Below are 23,221 nucleotides of genomic sequence, written 5' to 3' on the forward strand. Positions count from 1 at the left end.
AAGAGAAGCATTTTAAAATATCTATCTCCTATTACTGGACCACAAAGCACCGCAATCAGGTTCCAGATTTTGGCTCCTGGGGACCAACAAGAGGTGCTTAGTGGCTTAACTACCCAGTACAGGATGAAATGCGAAAGTAGGTTTTGTTAAACTCCCTTTAAAAAAGCCACAGAGCTTCCCAGAGGAATCTGAATCTTGGTGTTGTAGGCAAACATCTGCTAGAGAAGACCAGCCTCTAAACCCCCTTGCTCACCAGTCTGCATCTGTCTCCTTCCTGCCCAAACAGTGGCATTATATATACATATATATATATATATATATATTTTCTAATATCGCAGTACAACCCTAGAAGGGGCTTAACTACAACGAAGAACGAAATGAATCACTTCTGCCCAGATTCAATGCTGAAGGATGTCGTTGCAAAATAACAGATAGATCATACAGAGCTATCTTCTCATTTGCGGAATGATGGGGATGTATATAGCAGTGAGAGATCACATCAGTGTCTGCCTAATAATATGGACTGCCGGTTTTATGTGGCTGTATTTACAGTAGCTAGCACAGGAGAATGCAGAACGTGTTCTGCAGACTTCATCTAGGGCTGATGACTGCTTCTGAGTGGAAATTCTCTACAGATTTTCTGCCAACCTGCTTTTGGGCACACACTCAGTGATTATCTCTGCAGGTGCTGCTCGAAATTGTGCAATTTAACTATGTGTTATACTCTTTTCTTCTAAGCTAGTTCTGGAGGAAAAAAATGTCAATGCACTGCTAATCTAACCAGTCACATCAGCTTGTTGTGATGAGGGGTGCTGAAAAGATCTTAAAGGAAAGGGAAATTTCCAGCAGTACCTGGCACCCCCCCAGCTGGTGAAAGGCAGTCTCGGCGCTACAGGATGCGCTGATCGGCTAGATGGGTGGCATCTGTTATTCTGAGATAATTCACACACCGGTCCTCAGTTTCAATCAGAGAAGAATTCAGGAGTGAAGACACCCCTCCAGCAACCCTGATGTACACAGAAGTTCCACTAGGTGACAACAACAGAGCTGGCTGTTATAAAGGCAACCACGTTTATTTCAGTATCACAACCACAAAAAATAAAAGCAGAGGTCCCGTATGTACAAAAAGCATTTTGGCAAACAGGGTGTGATACTTGAGCTATAAGTCATTTTTCCTCATTGGTTCCCCTGCTTCTTTTGCTGAATAAATGATCCCAACTGATTTCCCTGCTCCAGATGATCTGTCCAAGCAAATAATCTTTTCATTTATTTTTCCCTTGCCTAGGAGGAAATATTTCTTTTCTATTAAAAGATGGTTGCATGGGAATACCGGTCAATGGTCTATGAAATGAGACAAAGAGAGAAACTCTTTGTTGCTAACTCAGATAAAGATTTATCTAGAGCCATCCTGGGTTTATCCTCTCAGTAACGGCCATTTCACAAAACGCAGAGGGAGCGATGTCATTCTCACTTGAGTGTGTATGTGCATTAATTCTTTCTACTGGAAAGAATCAAAACTGTTCATCTATGTGTCACAGCTCCTACAATGACATAATCTAATGGAAATGTATCCCCTTTTATTTGGAAAGCATCCCCATTTTAGGGGGGGATGAGACTATTTTTGCACTATAAGGATCTGACTAGGCTCAGTGGGCATGCTGCCGATATCTGTGAAGCGCCCATCAATCTACAAATTTGTTTCCATATAAGCCACCATCTTCTTTGACGAAGAAAACAGAACTGTGTGATGCCAGGCATATTTGGGCAACATCCTAAAAAGACACTGAGCCATGTTCCTGTATGGTCCCAAAAAGAGCTGAGCTGGCACAAGCAGGAGATGGAGCAGAGCTGGGAAGGAGCTGCAAGGCACGAGCGTGGAACTGTGTACGCAGGCAGAGCCAACAAAGCCCGTGCGTTGACGAATTACAGCTTCAGTTGGATATTCGGTCTCCTTTGGTTCTCTCCAGAGCCATTGCAAAGAATGAGACACCTCTAGAAGGTGATTTAAGCCATCCAAGATATGCTTTTACTGTGAATAGCCCATAGAGGTTTGCATACCCTTTGCCTGCCTCAGAAGAGCAGCCTGCTATTTCACTAAGTTAGGCACTTTAGGTAAGCCTAAAGTTAAACTTAGAGACCAAAACTGTTCCTCCAGATCTTGTAGCACACCTAACACTTGCATGGTGCTAAGAGTGGAGGGGTCCAGGTTCCCTTCGCCTCTGATGCTAGGGAATAATTACAAATAAGGCAGAACTCAAAACTTAGGAATAAAAACAATCTATTCTGAGCTCAGATCAGTCCCAGGTGATTGGCAACATGCTTCTTCCATAGGAGACAGGTAATCAAAGGCATTTAGCTATTTGAGGCATCATCTTTTAACATAATAACGGAATATGAGTGTCAGAACGAGCAAAACAACCACCTCCTGAAAACGGGGTCTGTTCAAAACATCTCTAGGTAGCAGCCTAGAAATACGTCCAAAGCCACTGCTGCAGGAGATCTCTCTGCTCATGTAGGGATCTTCTCCCTGATGGCAACACTTAGGGGGTTTTTACCTTACCTGCATACTGGTGATGAATTTATAAGCAGGCGCAGACAGCTTGATGGCCCTTCTCTTTTCATCCTACCTATTCTTATTCGTATAATTGTATAATCCTTATTTGAAACTCCCTAAGCTATTTGCCTCAATAATACAAGTTTTATTCATATGCTGGGGTTTGAAGAAACAGAGCATAGTGTCTCCTGCAAGAAAAATCCAAATGATGTTTCTTTGTGGCTGGAATTTAATCTATTCTAAGTGGTGCCTCTGTTCCCTAGTGCTTTGCTTACCGGAGGTGAGCTCTCTGGCGCTGAAAACAGAAGATATTTTAGCATTTATGTGTGAGCGTGTGCATGCAAGAATGCAAATCTGTAAAAGTTCCAGAGTTCATCTAAAATGCTAACAGAATTACAAGCTCCCAACCTACAGGGCTTCTGACCAGAAGAACACGTGGTGCTCATCGCTCCTTCCCAAACCCAAGAAATGCAGTTATAGTTACATCTCTTCTTCCCCTGGTCAGCAGAGTGGTCTTAATTGTCTATGTCATTATGCAAAAAAAAGAAAAAAAGGCCTCAAATTTTATTGTGAGGGTGTTGCTTCCACTGTTGATCTCTAGAGGAATTAGTTCCAGGTGTGGGGGCAGTCCTCTCAGTGCTTTTTAAATGTGTAAATTTCTCAGGCGTAACTTTACATCTAATCTGACAGTGAGATACACTAACTGTCTTCCATATACAAGAAGGAACAAGACAAAACCTTTCGGCTCCCTCAGGCATATATCAGTGAACAGAAATAAGAACAGGAGAAATCTACCATAACTTCCATAAAAAAAAGGAAGAAAAAATAAGAATATGGCATAACAATAGCAAGCTGTCCTATGAGCAGCAGGGGCAGCTCTGGAGAGGAAATTGTTCAGAAGAGACCTGCACTCTTCTGTTCCTCTTCAGAACACGCGATAGTACAGCTGTGCCATCCCAGGGGCTACCTACCAGCCTGAGCATCACGAATCCTCGTGTGTGGTGTGTGTGTACAACGGCATTTGTGTAACATCAAGTAATGAACTGCTTCTATTCAAAGAGTGCTGTAAATGAAACCACTTTTCAGGCAGTCTAATCTGACAACCCAGCTTGTTTGACAGCCCAGCTTTTGCTTCTGTCTGCTACCAAGTGACTCTGGGCAAGCTGGTTTTTTCCTGCATCTTCTCCCCACTCAGGCAAATGAGCACACCATCACCCACCTCTCCCTTAAGAACAGTTAGGCTTTTTAACTCCTTAACTTTTTAAAGTAAAATCATTCAAAAATCCCTCTGTATGAGCTCCCCCAAATATTCTCATAGTCAAGGTTTTGAGCAGTTCTGTATTACTTGGCTCTGCCCACAACAGGACGTAACCCATTCAGCCATCGCAAGACCAACTGCTGGTAGGTCACTCGCAGCAGGCTGACAATGCCGAGCAATGCAGAACCCGATCTTGCAAACTCTGCAGTAGAAGCCCTGCTGCAAACATTACAACATGTGGACGAGGAAAGCAGGAAAATAAATGAGGCAGGCTGTCTGGAAAATTTCCATCCCAAAGATCAGATTATTCCTGAAACTTACACGAGTGAGCAGGGGCTGGGAAGGTTACACAGATCCCCCTGCATCTGCATAAATCATCAGCTCTCTTGGGGCTGGCAAAGTGCTGTAGAAGCACCCAATTTCCTTCAGAGAGGATCCTGCAAGTTGAGAACTGGGAAGTATGTTTACCCAATAATAGTCCGAGGTGAATTTTAGATCCCTCAGGAGGCTCCAGCCACATAATTGCAAATACTTATTTTATCTGAACCTCATAACTCTAACTTGCAGTGATTAAAATGAAATTCCCATCTCGGATACGCAGGAACAGAAGTCTTAATACCAACTGTTAAATCTTGGTATCACATTCAGCCACCTTAGTAACCTGTTTAAAAAATAATAAAAATAAAAACATCTGTAATCACATTATCATCCAGCCAAAGGGCTGAAATTTCCCTAGGGGAGATACTGGCTTAGAGAGAAAGTTTGCTTAAAAATGAAGCTTGTATCATCAGAATGTAAAATCCCAATCAAAGAAAGCAACAGTGTGCTGTAAAACCTAACCACTGTAATGAATAACAACATTTTTCTTTTTGTATCTGTTTAATACCTGAACAGTCCATGTTTAAATTATCTAGCAATGAAAAAGTTCCCTACGGACTCTCCCCCTCCTAAACGCAGGTCCAATGCATTTAAAAAAAGTCACTTCAGGTTGATCACAATGATCATTTGTTTGTGGCAAGCACCACTAATACAACAAATACCCTCACATTCTTCTGTCGTACTGGTAAATAAATGAAGATAATCCTAACACTAACACGATCCCCTATATGCTGTCATGATAACAATGCTGTAGAGTTTCTTACGTCTGCACACGATCATCATCCAAACAGTGTCAGTCGTCTGAGCGAGCCAGGGAAGGTTTTCTTCTTTAATGAATCAGAGAAAGAAACCAAACGTTGGAGCTGATCTTGCCAAACATTTTCAGGTGGCTGTACAGAACCCTCTCGGCATTATGAAACATCCATAACAACACAAAGAAAAGAAGCAGACTTCTTTTCACGTGGCTAACAGCATTGCTTGGGCTTCAATTTCTTCTGCCAAGACAAAGTTTCTTTGGGAGAACTACAGCAAACAGTGCTCATTGCAACCCCTCTGCAGAGGCAACTGTGGTCAGAAGAGGGGAATTTGGTGGTTTAGGGAGAAGTTTGATTTAGATTGCGTGACAAACACATGGGGAAGGGCGCTGTCAGGACACTGCTTTCCCCCTGCTGTGCCACCGAGCACACACCAAGTTGGCCTAAAATGAATGCTTAATGTAGACTGGATTACTTCCCCAAGGCACCTAGCATTTAACCCTGATCCCAAGCACTTCCCTTTTTCCATCAGATGTTGAAGGTGCCGTACCCACAGGTCAATGGGCCAGCTCCGTACTGACGGCGTTGTTAGCTTTTTGATAAATTGCGCTCGTCAACCCTACCATTTCTTCTGTAATTTGCCAAGGATTAAGCAGACATGGACAGGAAAATAGTTAACTAGGATTGCAAAGCAGTTTCCCTGGTTTTCTTCACGCTAGGAATGCACCAACAGTAGAAGGGATACATACAATTAAGCAACTTTGTTAATATGTTGTGCTTAATAAAAACACATACATTCAAGTCACAGCGTTAAAATTTGGATATGACAAAATATGGGGTTGCTCAGATGTGGAGTCTTACTTTAGCACGTTGAAGAAGTCTGATCAGACCTGATTCTGGCTTTCAAGCACCCTAACACATGGAATGTCTTATGTATACGGAGAGAAATTACCCGAGATGCAGGGATGTCCTGGCAGCAGAGGACAGGATGAGGAGCACAGTGGCAGGACTGTAAATCCTGGTCCATTACTGGCATTTATGGATGTAGGAGAACTCGTTTAATCTCCCCAGCACCATCCACGGCTCTGTAAATCAGGTCACTTTGGATGTGCTGCCGTTCAAGAGCTTGCACTGTTACATTAATCTGCTTAGGCTCCTGCTTGCCCTAAGACCTAAGTCATTTGCCTTTTTTAGCCCTAAGACCGGCTCCTGCAGTCTGGTACAGCCTTTGCTCCCGCACCTACTCTGCAATTAGTATCCGCAGCAGCGCGTTTAAACCTCTACTGCGTATTTTTACATGAGACCACACGTCTGGAACACAGCACAGACAACAGGATGTGACGGAGGACTGTTGTTGCCAGTGTTTAAAGGAGTATCATCATAATTAATCTGTTCTAAAACAACATCCAAGTTTCCAGAGCACCTGATAGGACTGAGTCCACATAAGTTATAATATTTACTTTGCCTTTTATCACCGATATTTGGCATTTTCATTTTAAACTAGAATATCTCCTGACACTTTTATTTTCCTTTTTACTATACTTTTATTTTGTTATAGGCCGGTATCTGATACTCATTATCTTAAAGCACAAGTGCTATCTGATTTCAATGCAGACTGGTATCACGAAGGAATGGCAAATTGCTTTAGGAGATTAATAATATACTCCAAAATAACTACCTACAGGTTTTGTATCTACACATCTGTACTACAACTTCCCTATCTCATTCTCCTCCTGCTTAGCCCAGGACATGCGCAATGTTGTAATACCAAGAAATACAGCTGTAGCTTCTATTTACTGCTGTGAAGAGATGACTTTGTGAAGAGCTGAGAAAAACTACTAAAAGGGTGGAAAAACTTATCTGAGATTGGCCAACATAAAAATGGAAATTTATTCCAAGCTGACAGATAATTTGAGACGTAGGAGCACAGGAACCTAAGACAGAGCCTGAGGAACTCTATCTGCAGCTAAACAAGGTCTTGAATTATGTCCCTTTGATAAAGTCACCTGTCACTGCCCGCCATCCAGGTAAAATCTGAAGGAGTTGAAAACTTCAGCCAAGTTACTGACAAGTCCCAAGAGAGTTGCATGTCAACACAGCACAGAAAGATGCTCTCAAATCTCCAAATACTTGAATGGACAGTCACCCTTATGTTTTGTTCATTACCAGGAGCATTGAAAGCCGATGTAAGCTCATGTTCCACCATCTATGGAGGAAATAGGGACTTCTTAAATTATGGGGGTAATTTCTTCTTCTGCTCTTGCAAAATTTGCCAAACACTCTTTTGAAGATGTTGCTTGAATGTTACTGGAAGTTTAACACCCTTCCCTATCCAAAATTAGATAAATTCCAAGAATCTAGTCTGTGCTCAGTCTGTATTGAAAGAGAATAGCCACCATCTATCCCTTTATATCTAATGTATGGCATTGTCAGTTTTGGTACCACACAGCTAATGAACACCGGTCCACACGTGGATATCTTATTTGGCTGGGACATGCTGCAGAGTCCCATAAGGCCAGTACTGGAGGCACATAAGCTACAGCACTCTTAATATCCAAACATGCACCTGCAAGCACAGATGTCTAAGAAAAAAGTTGTAAGAGACTATGGAAGTTCTGTAATAACAGTGAGCAAATGATTGTCAAATTGTCCTCACAAATAATACAACCATTAATTTACAGTCAACTGGATTACTCATTATCCTTCCACGACAATCACTGAATAAATTATTTTCTTGTCTACCCAGAACCTTTAAAATGAGGTGAGATCAGATGCAAATGAAGAGGAAATTGCCGTTCCAAGGACAGATTTTATTATTTTCAGTCTCTGACAACAAATATATTACTGGTCATATATAAAAAAGCCCTGCCCGCTGAACAGCAGAATAATAAAACTGCAAACTTAATTATTAATGGGCACCTGAAGCCATTGGAATCTCTGTCCAGAAGCAACACTTAATTTGTAATGTGCCGTGACTCAGTCAATGTCTTTATATTTATAACTAAAAGACACTGAAACGTGTTTGTAGTAGTAACACTGACTACATGACTGCAGCAGTGCTAAGAGGCGTGGGAGGAATATCAGGTCTGATAGACTCACATAGGTAAGGCATGAATTAGAGGAAAGTGTTTCAGAGGTAGCTGCAAAGATCATAATTGCCAGCAGCAGCAGCAGTGTCTGCAGAAACATCTGTCCAAACCTGTCAGTCAGCAGGGGAAACCAGAGAAATGGCACATCTTACTTGGACACCGCACTCCAAAGTAATAGCTGTAATTGCAATAAGAAAGGTTCCCCGGTCAAACTTTCAATGTTACTTCTGGGCAAAGATCCCAGTACTGAAAAAGGTAAAGATCTTTTCCAATTCTTGAATTATTTCCATCTGTACGCCAAGTAGAAAGCATCCACAGCAACTTGGCAAAAATACCACTTTTAAAACAAAAAGGAAAGGCTGAGTTAGTGCTGGAAATTGTTGGCATTGCTGGAGACAGCCAGCAAATTCTGCACTTGTCATCAACACCAGCACTGAGTGGGAAGCAGCTGTGCCGGCCCTCACTACCTGCACTCTTCCACCACTGTTCTTTAACCCCTCTGTTACCCTTTGCCCGGAGGGAGCAAACCAGCCCTACCTTGCTGCAGTTCCTCTGCAGAAATCCCCCCCCAGGAAGGCAGTTAATGGCTGTCTGTGTAACACAAGCCCTGCGGGATGCTTTGTTGCAGTGTGAGTTTGTTCTTCAAGGCCAGTTCTGAGCTGGCCCATCTCTTGCTGTAGCTATCAGGCCAACAGGGGCGGTCTTCCCATGCAATCACAATGGTTTCCTAATTCATGGCTTGAATTCATCGTGTGCATTTGTCTACTGGGCACTACACTCACACAGCTGACTTGTTTAGCTGCTTTCGCTGAGACACTACTGCATTATAAGGATTTTAAATTGATACTGTTATGAACAGGAGTTGAACCAGCAACCAGACCAGAAAGGGTCTACAACGCCAAACTGCATCCCATTAGCCCATCGAGCTGCAGAAAGAGCTGCTGTGGAAGTCAGAAATCAGAGAGCACCCCTCAGCCCTTATAATTCTCACCTGGAAACGGGGATTTCTTTCAAACAGTCCAGTAGCGGAAGCAATTTGTAGGAGACAACTGAAATTTTGCTAAGGATCTGTCAGGAAGATTAGGACATCTGCATGACTAAAGGCAAACACCAGAGCAATTCAGGTGGAAAGCAGCTCTAGGCCTGTCCTTCTGCCAACCGGATCGGTAGCTGGGCGAGCAGATCCATCGGAAGGCTTGGACTCTGCCAGGAATGCAGCTAGGGATATAGACCAGCTTCTTCAGCTGGCACATCGCAGCAGCCAGCTAAAGGGACTTTGTCAATATTTCATTTATTTGTGAGGGAAGAAAATAAGGTTTAAAGAGCTCTGAACTTTTAAAAAAGACCCCTATAGCTCCTGGCACTATATCAGCCTAGATCAAAGTCACTTTATTTTTTTATTTTTTATTTTTTTAGATACCCAAACCTGCTCTTTTGTTCAATGCTCCCTGATGCTGCAAAGGACCAAAACGATAATAAGACACCGCTGTAAGGACAAGCAATTCTTTTCAGGCAGAGTACATTCAAACACACATAAGGGCTCCTGTTACCTGCTAATGGTGCCACAGTTTCACTGTCTCATCTTACTCTGTCAACTTTGTAGCTGAATTATTGCTTTAATATCTTGGTCTCTGTTCTGACTATGATTTGTTCTTTGTTGTTTTTCTGAACTGCACTTCAGAGCAATACATTGCTAGAGACACTTTAGCTGGTTATAACAGAGCATTGCAAACTGAAAGTCTCTTCACTGCTATTCATACAAATTATGTACGGATATGAGCGTACATGACCTAAACATGTTCAGAACTTGGAAACCTTTCAGAACGAGTGCAAATTCCTAATAGAATATACTTCTTTACATTTATTTATTTATTTTATTATTATTAAAACCAGCAGCACATTGCAGTGTAATGCTTTTCCCACTTCATGTATTTTCATCACAAGCTCCATTCAAAATGCATCCTCCATCCTTACAGTTATTTTACTTTAAATATTTCATGATTGATACACAAAAGATAACACTGGATGAATGTAACCCTTATTTCATAAATGCTCCTCAAGGGACTACATATGCTTAATATGTGAAGAAGTACACAGCAGGTCTGTCTAAATTATTATTCATAACTACGAGGGGACTATAAATGCACGTTTCTTTTCAAAATTCAGGGTCAATCTAACAGAGTTTTTACGTTGAGCTATCACAGGAGTCAGCTGATGTTCAATGAATAAAGGATTTGAAAGCTCAGGGCCTCCTAACTTCTTACTGGTTCCTTATTTCGAAGGATTCATAGAGGTAAATAGGTGCAGGGAACAACCGTGGATAATTCCAGTTAATGCAGAACAAAAGAAGGGCGAAAGGGACTAAAACCTGGCAAGAAGCTGGCAGACCATCCAAACCCCTCAGTTCTGCTGGATAAGTAACTTTCCCCATCTGAATCCATCTATGGACTGTGCAGCTAATGGGGACAAAAAAAAATTGCCTTCCACTGAACCACGTTCAACATGCCTTCCAACGTACCTATTCAGACCTGATACACCCCAAATTCCTTTCCATATATCTGCCCTGTACCACGGACCTGCCAGGCAGCACCACTCTTTTTCTTCACCAACATTTTGATAATGAACCGTGGGTTATAATGATTCAGGAGATTCATTTGCTAGCAGGATGGGATTTGCAAGTAAAGACTGCCAGGCTCTCAAGTCTACAATACAACACGTACTGCGGTGTGAAGATACCTAATCCAATTCTAATCTGGCTGTGGAGAGCTAAACCCTTAGAAGTTGAAAGGGAAAGTAACTAAGGCTAGATGTTTTTATAGCTCTCCAGCTTAAGGATAATTTTCAAAAGCATATGGAATTGAGGTAACTGAAATAGAATACTTTAATGACACAGCCCATTAGGTTATTAAGGAGATCAGTCAGTTTGTTTCAGTTGCTTTTAATTATCTTCTGTGGAGTTGTTCTGGTTTTATACTGGTGTAATTAAACATATCACATCCCAAGCTGCTTAATTTCCTTAAAGATTCTGTTTACCTGTTCTTAATTTTATGAGAACTTTAACTTCCAGGTGTTTAAACCAACAATTAAAAAAGAGAAGACCCTCTTAGACTGAAGAGGAATCAATTCAGAATATATTTTAAGTTTATGAGTGTTCATTTTCTTCTACTAGCAATTCCCAGTCACTAGTCTCAGGCAAGATATCCTGACATTTTTAATCATACAAACACCATAATTTTGAAACAGCCATATAGGCTGCTTCTTTTCGTTTCTTAAGATTCAACAGAGGATACATCATAAATGGCGCTTTAAGAAAAAACAATTCTATTATTCTAGCTAGCTGGGACAATGACTGCCACCATGAAAATAAAATTACTGCCATTAAATCAAGAACTTAATTAGAATCACATCAACAGGTTCATTTTCTACTGGGGACTTGGTCTAGTGGCATGGCATAGAATGATTTACTCAAGAGCACCTATCAGGGCTGAGCCAAGCCTGTAGTCTTTGAATACTTCTGATATTCCAGCTGCCTGGAAGAAGCTCGGTAGTTGCAGAAGGTTCACGGGCACTGCTTCTGGTAGCTAGAGATGAGCTAGCAACTCCCACCGAGAGAAATCTGGCTTATGCCCATGTATGGAGTCAGAAAGAATCAGACTCTAATTTTCCTCCATAATCCAAGCAGACACAGAGCCTCCAGATGACTGTATCAAACACGAAGATACAATCTTTGCTTTTCCCCTCCTTTGTCATTACAGAGTGCCCTCTATCCCCAAACTCTGATAGCAAAGATCAATACGATACCAAAGGGAGAGGATTATGGTCTGCCTACACTCAGTTTCTATAACAGAGAGAGAATAAATCTCCCTGGCTGACATAACGAGACATTAACTGCATTTGCCAGTAGTTGTGAGATACTCTTTAGTTATTCTGGAAATCCTCTTTCATGCAGACACTGGAAATCCCCTGTGCACGTCATCAGTTAACCTGTCTGCCAAACTCAATGTCACCTTCCTTCCGTCTATCTCCTCCCCCTGCAGCTGCTTCAAAAACAGAAAAGGTGCATAATTATTTCATAAACACGCATCAGTGAGCTCACTGAGCTTGGGAAAAGAGTGTAAAAGACAGTCCTGATCTTGTACATACTTGAGAATGCCACGACATGACGATTCGCTCCAAATGATAACTTAACCAATGAGACCACTTTTCATTATCAGAGGATAAGAATGAAAGAGATGATGAATAAGAGGATACATCTTATCCCAGCAAGAAGCGCCAGGATAAGAATCCAGGAACCTTGGTTGCCATTTTGTCTGACCTGAAAGGAGTCATTTATTCTTTCTGCATTTGTTTTCTTATCTATGGGGTAGCAGCACTAATATTTATTTTACATGCCTTTTAAAAGCAAATAATGTTCTGAATGCACTTTGAAATTATATGAGTCAGTGCAAAATATGGTCCCATATGTGTAATTTTAAGTTTTTAATGACAATTTAGGCATATGCATGCTGTTAGAAAAACAACAGCTTTACCAATACAATGAAAATCACTATTTGAGTTTATAAAGCCTATATTTATTAAGGTCTGCCTTAGACTAGGATAATAAAGTTCTCAAACATCTACATGCACACACAGTGCTAACTGGTTGCCAAACTTAAAATGAGCGTTCATTTGCTGAGATCTCAAACAGCCCCAGAAAATTAAGACACAAGATCTTTCTCCATAAATACAACCACCTGAAACAACTCATTCCTTACCAGCAACACCAATATTTCTTCTTCCAGGAGCATGAGATTTCTCAGAAATAAACCCATCTTCAGAGGAGATTACTAACATCTCAAAACACTGTCCACAACCCACAAAATCACTCCACCTCTACCAGTAGAAATAATATTTCAGCAAAGAAAAATTAAAAGAAGAAAAACAGAAAGAACCTTGCTAAGACAAGTTACAACACCTGCAGGACGCTTCAGTAACACAACAATTAGCATCACAAAATCTAGCTGAAAAATGAATAAATACCGTGCTTTTACAACAGATGGATACATGATGGGTTAAATAGAATGTTGATGTGAAAAGCTGCAATTTCTAAATGAAGGCATTTTCTGAAATGTCAAAATGACTCATCAGTTTGAAATATATTCTGAAAGATTCCCAAAAGAGTCAACCTATTACCGAAGAAAACTGATTAATAAGTCTAGTATCGATCTATTGAAAGTGCACAATGAGTCTGCCTTTCCCTTGGAAATTTCTTCCCACACCAAAACACTAGCAATTTCTCAGGATGGTCCACATGGAAATCATTAAGCAAACATAATAAAAAGGGAAAACAAAATGAAGAAAATCTCAAACATTTACTATAAGAGTTTCTCAGTTCACTTCTTTTGCATGAATTAATGTCATGTTCAGAAACAACCCCAACCTGTCCATCTAAGGGAATGTATTTTTCCTCAGAATGACATTGTTAAAGCACTTGTCTGAAATTCCCAGCTATTTAAAGCGTCTCCTTGAAGGCACCTACAATAACTTTGCATGGGGAAAAATTAAAATGAACTGATGCAATAAGTAGATAAGGATGCAGACTAAGAGAACAAACAACACCTTGGCGTGTCTTAGAATGCAAACGATCACACATGGGAACTTTCTTGAGCTCAGGCTGCTGCTGTAAGCAGCACTGAATTTATTCAGAAAAAAAAAAAAAAGATCAAGACTATTAGGAAAGAGATTCAGCCCCAACCCATACAGCAATACAACTGAGATCTGTAGACAGAAAATTCAAGTAAAGTATTTCAAGGTATCACAAGTGGATCTCATTCTAACTCTTCTCCACAGGCCTTTGTGTCTCTGCTGAGGAGTTTGCATGGATTGATCTATCTATCTATCTATCCATCCATCCATCCATCCACACACACATGAATAGACATTTTAGAATGCTGGCCAATGGAACTTTGTTGCATTTTGAGATGTTTTCTCTTAAGGTTATTGCAATTTATTGTAGTTATTGCAATTTTAATGAGAAAAGGCTCACAAGGCAGTCTGCAAACTATGTATGCAGTTTGCATTGAAATGCACCCAAAGGTGGGAAGGTGGACATTGCTATTTAACAGCACATTAGGACACACAGTGATTAAGAATAATTATCCATCTTAAAGTACAAAGCAAAATTAGGAAGACAGAGTGTAATTATGCTAATTGGAATCCAGCCTATGCACTAATACCAAACCTTGGAAATACAGCTGTGGCTCCTTCACAGGCACAAGTGTTAATTATTGTTTATGTCTCATCCTAAGGACAAACTTCCTCTGGAATACAATGCTAACCAGCAACTCAGAGAACCACCGTGCACAAAAATTGCCCTAAAAAGACACTTGCCATGCTCTTTACAACCTGGCTCTTCATTAGATATTTCTCCCCAGGATGGTTACCAGGTCTGACACAGATGAAATTATACCTGCCTGCAGAGATACTGTTGTGACCAAGGACAAGGGAGTCATCTTTTGTTTTTCCAAAAAGATTTTTAGTTCTCTTTTCTTCACCAGGAAGGCTACTGAAAATGCAGCTGATTGTGGTTTCCTACCACAAACCAGGGCATAAGCAACAAGAGCCCATGTGCAAAAATAGGTCTGAAATATATTTTGTTTATGCCTGTGAAACTCAGCCCCCAGCTTTCATTCAGTTTATATATATTTAAACTTATATGACAGTGGTCACTTTTAACATTTCATTTGTATGCACGCTTTTGATGTGCCATGGACACCAGCCAGTCACTAGCAACTTTAAGCAAGAGATCAATCCATTTCCTAATTAGAGATGTGAATTAATGGGAACTGAAATGACCATTGTAAATAAGGCAGGCCCTAGACAACGACTTCTTTACATGCCCTGTGCCCTACAGCATTTCCTTTGTAATATTTTCAAACTATCCACTCTCATCAATGATTTATGGTGTCTAGGTGCTACTTGGCAGTACTTTCAATGTCAGTGCTGATAAAGGAGAAAACTTTTATTGTATCTTGAACCATCAACAACTTGCTTCTGAAATTTCAAAAGAGTTCTTGCATTTGACCTTCATATTTACAGAGTCTAAACACCTGCATTTTCACGGAGAATAACGCTTTAGGAGCACTTCACTAATGAGTCACATCAGTGTTAGCCATCATCAGAATATGCTTAATTCCATTGGCCTCGCACCATCCTTCTCCAACTGGGTAACGAACCTCACTGTGATAGCTCACTTAGTTCTTCTGCTGGCAACATTAACGAGATTACGATTATGTGAGAAACACACCTAGCAAGTATGAATTCTTATGCAGCCCTCTAGTAAAAAAGGAATATTACAACTTTAATAGAAGGAGGCATGAAAAAGAATTTACCCACACAGAAATTCAACAATTATGTTTAAATTTAATATAACATGATAAAGAGAAGAGCTGGAGTAAAAGCCTGTCGCTGCTTCTCACACAATATTATTTATGGCTCTGTGTAGGACCAACACCACAACATTAGCGGTCAGAAATCTTAATACCTTCTGACACAACTGGGTTGGTCCATCTATTATCACCCACAAATCCTTCAGAAACAAATACTGGTTCAAATAATTATGCTGTTCAACATATTAACTTCCAAGACACCAATGAGAGGAACTGCAGTGATAAAATGACTTGTTTTAGGGAAGATCGGTTAAAAAGAATTATTTGTATCCTGGGCTTCAAATCAAATGCCTTTAATATTAGGATCACACTTTCCACTGAATAAATGTCAGAGAAATAAACTTGATAGAAAAATATATTTTCCATGCTCTAAAATTATGAATTTTAAAAAGGACTGAGAACACGAAACTACAAAGTCTTTAACCTCAGGGGAATAAATTCAAATACCAACCAGGTCAGTAATAATCTACTGTCAACTGTTACCATAAAAAATGGACAATGATAAATAATGAAGTATCAAGCTGCCAGAAAGGTATTTAGTGAGACCTGTGAGGATCTGTGTTATTCTTACTTACTCTGCATTATTCTCTGTGTATCTTGATTAGAATTTTAAAGAAAAGGTAATGCTTCTCCCTACCCTATTTCACAGTCATTTATAACCCAGAGCATGAGAACTGTCAGCCTACCTCTTAAGATTCTTCCAGACTGTTTTTATTCAGTTTGGGTACTTGCTAGCTTGTTTCCAACATTATTTTCCTGAGAAGAAAAATAAAAAAAAGCTATCAATGAAAGGTGAACCTTTATGCTGGAGAGGTTTAGTACGCAATGCAGATTTTGCTCATCTAAATGGCAGGTATTTTCTTAATTACATTTTCCTCCTTTCATAATGTCGGCAGCTTAAAGAAAAGGAAGTTTTGTAAAGATCTCTGCTCTGACTGGTATTCAGCTGACTCCCACTTCCTGCAGGATGGGTAAATGCCGCTTCTGTTCACAGCTGCATACCTCTCTTATTACTGCTATGACTTTTATTGATGGATGTCCTGGTTTCAAGTAGGACAGAGTTAATTTTCCTCCTAGTAGCTGGCAGGGTGCTATGTTTGGGATTAGAATGAGAAGAGCGCTGATAACATGCTGATGTTTTAATTGTTGTAGAGCAGTGCTTACACCAAGCCAAGGACTTTTCAGCTTCTTGCTCTGTCCTGCCAGCGAGCAGGCTAGGGATGCAGCAGGAGCTGGGAGGGGACAGCCCCAGGACAGCTGACCCAAACTGGCCAAAGGGGTATTCCATACCATCTGGCGTCATGCTGAACAATATATAGGGGTGGCTAGCCGGGGTGGGGGGCCAGCTGCTCGGGGATAGGGTGGGCATCGGTCAACGGGTGGTGAGCAACTGCATTGTGCATCACTTATTTCGTACACATTATTACTATTAATACTATTATTATTATTATTATTATTATTATTGTTATTCTTTTCCCTGTCTTAATAAACTGTCTTTATCTCAACTCACAGGCTTCACTTTCCCGTTTCTCTCCCCCCATCCCGGAGAGGGAGGGGGGAGGGTGAGCGAATGGCTGTGTGGTGTTTGGCTGCCAGCCCGGCTAAACCACAACAATGGAGAATATAAAAGAAATACTCATCACATGTAAATTATTTTAATATGTCGTAGCTAGCCAAATGAAAACAAAGAGGGCCAGCAGCAAGCAGTCCACTCTACAGAAAGCAAAGAAGCACTGAATGTTAAAACATTGGAACAATATGAAGTGCTTATTCCTCTTAGCCTTACACTCCATTGCATCAATGCAATTATTTACTCTTCCGCAAGTGTGCATTTCTCTCCTTACCCTGTCCAAACTGTTTCTTTATAAGAGCAACACACAGGCGTCTCTCTTTCAAGAGAAAGACCGCTTGAGCTGCAAAAACCATGTGCTGCACTTAATGAAACATGAGAGAAAACAAGATCTTAAAATCAAGCATAGACCTTGGGCAGGCCAGCCAAAATCCAGCATGAGGTGCTTACTGTGGTAAAATACCTCAGTGACTTCTATGTGACAGAGAAAACACTACGCACCCTAGAACTGAAGTATATGTATTTATTGATAAAATGACTTCCCTAAAAGAAAATATAGTGCTATCAGCTACCTTGTAATAGCAATATTAAAGCAGGATCCAGCACGCAGAGGACACGAGCTAACTTCATATCACGACGTGCTCCCAAAGGGCACTGTCTCTGCCAGCTGTTCCCTCGGCCTGGCTGCCTCAGCAGCAACGCCGGCCTCTTCCCGGCCTTCCACCGCGAGATCCCGCTGTCGCGACACGATATCGCAGGCAGAGCACGACAGAGACGGCGGCCGGGCCGGCGGAGCCCTCCCGCTTCCCCTGCGGCCCCTTCCCTCAGCGCCCGCCCCGCGCCCTCCCCTCAGCGCCCGCCGGCAGGCTCGGAGCCCCGGCTCCCTCCCCGCTAGGGGCCGGGCCCGCGGCCTCGCCCGGCTCGGAGCCGGGACCGGGCCCGCGCAGCGCGGAGCTGGCGGAGGGGCGAGCCGTGGGTAAGGAGCTGGGCCCCGGCCGCCGGCCCTCCGCTGTAGGACGGCCCCGGCGGCTTGCTACGAGGGGGTTTGGCCGTTAAAGTATGGAGGAAGTGGTTTTGGAAAACTTGTGTTTTTGTCCTGGAAACGAAGGATCGTAAAAACATATATTCTATGTGTAATGTAAAGGAAATGAAGGATCGTAAAAATATACTCTGTGTGTAACGTAAGGGAAATGCCACGTCTGCTGCTGTGGGGTTTTGAGCAGAAGGTGGATGCAGAGGGGTTTCTTAGTTAGTTGTTACTTGGCGGTAACTTCACATTTCTTATGGTAATGTTGTTACTTGGTAATTTCCCATTTCTGATGGTAACGTAGCTTTTCACATTTCTGCCTCCTAGGAGGAGATGGAGCTTCTCTCCCTCAGGTTTTCTCCAAAGACGCTGCCCTTTTTCTTCAGGGACACTCCGGAAGCACACCACTGACGAGGCTGTGTGTCCCTGTGTGTCCCGGAGCCCGGGGGCTGCTGGAGGAGCAGCTCGGGCAGGTGCTGTTTTCAAAGCCCTTGCTGCAGGGCTGAGCTCGCCTTCTGCACTCTGGTGAGGTACGGACTTGTCCTTGTGAGGAGTAAAAGCTGCAGGACGCCAGGTGGCACTTTGAAGCAGTCTGTAAATGTGTTTTATTTATTATTTACAAGTATATTTACGTACTCTAAGTTATCTTTTATGTTCATTTTGGAGCAAATACCTCATTTTCACTGTGAAAATGAGCTACTATCATGCATATCTGATACTATGAAATATTGCTCCCTCAGTCAGCCAGTCCCGTTACCTGAGTATCCTCGCCCCACTCCACCTCTCTGCCCCTGCTGCTTGTGCAGTCTCAGCTCCTCAGGCCAGCTGCAGGCTGCAGCACTAATTGCCTCTGTTTGCATTTCCTACTGGTTTTCTCCAGGAGATTTGATCTTATTAACCAGTCTCCAGCCTATTCAGGGTTGGTACAGTGAATAAAAAGAATTGCGTAGTTCTGACGTAACCTGTAAATATTAATAAGCACTATTTTTGACTTTTTGGCACGTGTTAAAACAAAAATTAAACTTACGGGCCTAGAAATTTGGCACTACAGATTGGTTTTGGAGTCTAGCCTTGGGAAGGAAGGCCTGAATTTGCGTTAGGGGCACAGGGTCCTTACTCAGTGCACAGACAGACCTCAGCAGTAACATGGCACGTCCAATAGGCAGCATAGTGTGTTCAGTAGAGAAACAGCTAAGGTCAGCACCTTTAAAGCAAAGTTGCCTAAAAACTGTTAACAAACACCAAAGCAGAGTGGCATAGGTGAACTTCAGGCATGAGAGAAAGTGGTTTTGATTACTTACTGGGTTCCCTTTTTTTCTGATGGAGGAACCACAGTTGTCACCGCTGCAGGTACCTTTCCAAAGGGATATCACCCTCACATTTATTCTTCTTACCTTATTAGAGTAGAGGAGAAAATAGGGCAAAATTGTTTAGGACAAAGTTGTTTACCTCCTTAGATTCAAAGGAAGAAGGGGAAGTACATCATTCTAATTTAAAAAAGAAACGGAGGGGGCAAAGAAAAACCACACACACACAGCTTTAAAGTGTATCCACATTACATTATAGCTACCTATCTGAGGCCTGTTTTATTCCTGGAACTTGGTTCTGGAGAGTTTTATTATTTTTTTTCACGCTGAGAGTGTGACCATCATTTTGAGAGCATCATCTGGCTGATACTTGTCACGTTTTTTTCTAATTTTCTGGACAAAATCTAAGCAGAACAAGGAGGCTTTGCTTTTCTGAGAGGTGAGAGGTTTAAGGCAAAAGAAACAATTTTTTTTAAAATCACCTTTTGTTTTCATAAATGACTTTGTCCAAGTGTTACCTGTATTTCACAACAGACTTGAAAGGAGTGCTGATCAAAATTCATTGTAAATGCCCAGTGGTAAGTGTTATTGTAAGCTTACCCAGCAGATCTTAATGATGCATCACTTTAATCAGCAGTAGTGCTTTGACGGGTGTTGCCTTGATGTAGCACAGTTACTTCAGCCACCTAAACTGGGTTTGAGCTGAGCTGTGATATTCCTCTGTATGCCTGCCACAGCTGTAAGTAATCTGGTCATTTATCCTGTATAACTGAAACTGTTGATGGTTTTCTTTTGTTTTCATTTGTAGTGCTGCACCATGGCTACTACCTCAGTGGATAATTCTGGTAGCTGTGAGAAGGGGCAGGTGGAGTTGAGCCAGAGTTCCAGGAGCTCTGTTTCTGACTACTCAGAAGATACGTTTGAGTCCTTCAGTGAGGAGGAAGCCGCCTGCTGCCAGCGTGAGAGCGAACCACCTGAACTGTGTTGTTCTGTAGAGGATGTAGAGTCTTCTGCCGTGTCGGATGGGTTGGAAAGCACGTCATGTCTAACAGGCCAAAATCACACAGGTATGCAGAACTTACCGTGCTTGAGACCTGTCTTGCACAGCTTTAGATCTGTGCAGTAGAGATATGACTTGGCAAAAATAAAAACTTAAAAAATTGCATGCAATGTGGCCACTGTACAAAGCAAAAGAACCTCAGCATGCTTAGATCTGTGTCTTGGTTTCTCAGGATTCACTGATGACTACATGTAGGAGGGTTATGGATTGGCCATAAAAACCCTTCCTTAGTAATCTTGTGATGCTTAAATTCTATTGGCACGTTCCAAATTTCTGCAAGATACTATGACTTCGTAACCAGGTATGAGAAGCATCTGGGCTATGTAGTAATTCTTCCAAGGGTGGAGGGAAAGATCCAAGACTTGAAATACTTAAGAGGGCTGGATAGCACCTTAAAGCTGCATCACAGTGATAAAGAAGCAGACAGCAGGAAATAAGCTAACTGTCTCAATGTCTTGTTTGTTAGTTCTTTTTTCCCTTTGTGTCTGTGGGGTTCTGTCATTCTTCTTCCCTTTCTCCAAATCTGGTCTGAGAAATACTGTGAGTACTTGAAGACATGATTTTTAAAAATCTGTTCTTAGTTCGGGAGCTTGTCAGCGTGTATAAACAGTATAGTTTTTAAAACTAAGGCACTTAATATCTTTTTTAAAAACAGCGTGGACTTGAGATATATGGTAATGTCTGTTAGCTGGCATTGTTGTAATCTGATTCTTCTTTGTCCAACTTGATCAGCTGCTGTATACCAATATATAATTAACCTTGTCTATACTTAAAAATGACAACCTGTTTGTTCTTACTGTAGACAAGCTCAGTAGAGATGTTCTTTCTGTTCCTCACCCAGCCAGCACCTTACTGCTTTACTGCTTTTTTTTTTTTTATGCCTCCCCACCTCTGCAATAATAACCAGCACAATTTTTTTAGGAGTCCTTTTAAAATAACATTTAGGCATGAAATCTCAACAATGCAGGCCAAAACTTGTTGTCAAATATATATATACGTGTATGTAACCCCTATTTGTCATAGCATGGAGTATAGCCTTAGTGCTTCAAAAATCTGAATAAAGAGATTATCATCGCCTTGATGTCTTATTCATGCTACATTTATGTAATTGAGCAGTGTCTAATGGATTAGATTTAACAGTTTGGCTCAGAATTTTTAGTTTTTACAAAGACTACGTATTAATAAACCTTTTTTTTCTTGATATATAGCAACTTTTAGAAATTATTCCATGTCTAACCATTAAAATCCATATTGTTGGCATCCAGAAGCATGTGCTAGGAGGAATCCTTGTGTGTATAGAGGTGCTTTTAATAAGTGTTAACACTTATTATCTTTATAAGGTTAATATTTCATAAAATTATGGAGTCTTCTGAATGCTACTAGTTAAGTGAGGAAACCAGGGAATAATTCACAGGAAATATTTTGTGAAGTTGATATCTCTCTGCAGTATATATCTTACAGAGAGCAGCATATATACATAATGAGAACTATAGAAGACTTGTCATGCTGGTATCTCCATAGGGACACATTATTTCCTTGTGTAAGCCCTCTCAATTTGCTATTAGTACCCTGAAAACAGAGTAGAGAGGTCAGGTGCTTGCTCAGTGTGCTCAGTATTTTGAACTGGAACCGTGTATCTTCCTGTCAGTGGCACTGGCTTGTCAGACCTCTTAAGTCTTTTCTTTACCCAGCTCTTCACTTTCACGTCTTTGCTGGATCCTTAGTTACTGCAGAACTGGAGTTGTACTGGAACAAGTTGAAGAACAGGGAATTTATATAGATTTTCATTCTCCTCCTGCCTTTCCTTCCCATTATTTTTTCACTTGGATCAATACCTTGATAGAGTTCACCAAAGCTCCCATGAGTACTTGTACTGCCATAAGAGAAGAGCCTGTGTAGGGCTGAAAGTGAGTGATAGGGGGAGTTGATTGAGGTTGTTAGCATTGCAGACAAAACAGAATGTGTGAGTCTCGTTTTCTCAGCTTATCCTCTAGTCTTTCAGTGGAGTGACAGAAGCTTGCTCTGTATTTCAGCCTCAAACTCTGATGTCAACTGTAAAGGCCGATGGCTTGGGGCTTCTTTTCCCTCACTAGGGAAAACTCAATGACATTCAAGTGTGATTGCCTCCTGTTTTGTGTTACCTCCTGATTTGTTTTTTCTCATTCCTGGTTTCTTTACAATGTATGTCCAAAGCTACTTTTTTTTTTTTCCATTGTAGATGAGCAGTCTGAAGTAGTTGGTTCTGCAGCTGTGGAAAGATATTTCGTGAGAAAATGGATGGATGTTCTAAAAAATAAAGAAGCTGCCATTAAGCAAGGCAAATCTGTCAGCAAAACTCATTCTGGTGAGTTCACTAACTTTAGTAGAATTTATAATTCTTCTTTCTTTGACAAAGGGGATGTGAATTTTTAATGACTAAAATTTTATGTATAAGCTATTAAGTTAAGCCAGGTAATTAACCTGACTTAATTAGCCACGTAATTAAGTATGAAGATTCTCTTTTATGCCTTCTTGGAAAAACAGTTTGTCTACTGTAACACACGGCTTTGCTGCTCCTGACACAGAGACATTATACTAGTGATGCATTACCACAAGGTGTGGATAAATCTACATAAAAATGTATCTACATCTTAAATTTAACTGAAAACCTCAAAATTTTATTGGGCTATTTATTTTTTCTCATTTTTCTCTATAGCTGTACAGGTACTAGGGTTGTATTTTTTTGCTCCAAAATCACCATGCCTTCAGAATGTGCGAAATGTTTTCCCCCTGTTGATCATTTGTGTTAATTACTGA

General features: G+C 41.1%; 1 protein-coding gene across 5 annotated transcripts in view; it reads left to right on the top strand.

The window, feature by feature from the left end:
- The first annotated feature begins 17,869 nt into the window (after window positions 1-17,869).
- C13H8orf48 (chromosome 13 C8orf48 homolog) overlaps window positions 17,870-23,221 on the top strand; it is a 39,001-nt gene continuing 33,649 nt past the window's right edge. For all 5 annotated transcript variants that reach the window (XM_035541833.2, XM_035541834.2, XM_035541832.2 and 2 more), the window contains exons 1-4: window positions 17,870-18,007; window positions 18,386-18,588; window positions 20,174-20,432; window positions 22,644-22,769. In XM_035541833.2, coding sequence (XP_035397726.1) covers window positions 20,183-20,432; window positions 22,644-22,769 — 376 coding nt within the window. In that variant the 5' untranslated portion in view covers window positions 17,870-18,007; window positions 18,386-18,588; window positions 20,174-20,182. The remainder of the gene's footprint in view (window positions 18,008-18,385; window positions 18,589-20,173; window positions 20,433-22,643; window positions 22,770-23,221) is intronic.

The sequence above is a fragment of the Cygnus atratus genome, chromosome 13 (genome assembly GCF_013377495.2).
Source record: "Cygnus atratus isolate AKBS03 ecotype Queensland, Australia chromosome 13, CAtr_DNAZoo_HiC_assembly, whole genome shotgun sequence".
NCBI classification, from domain to species: Eukaryota; Metazoa; Chordata; class Aves; order Anseriformes; family Anatidae; genus Cygnus; species Cygnus atratus.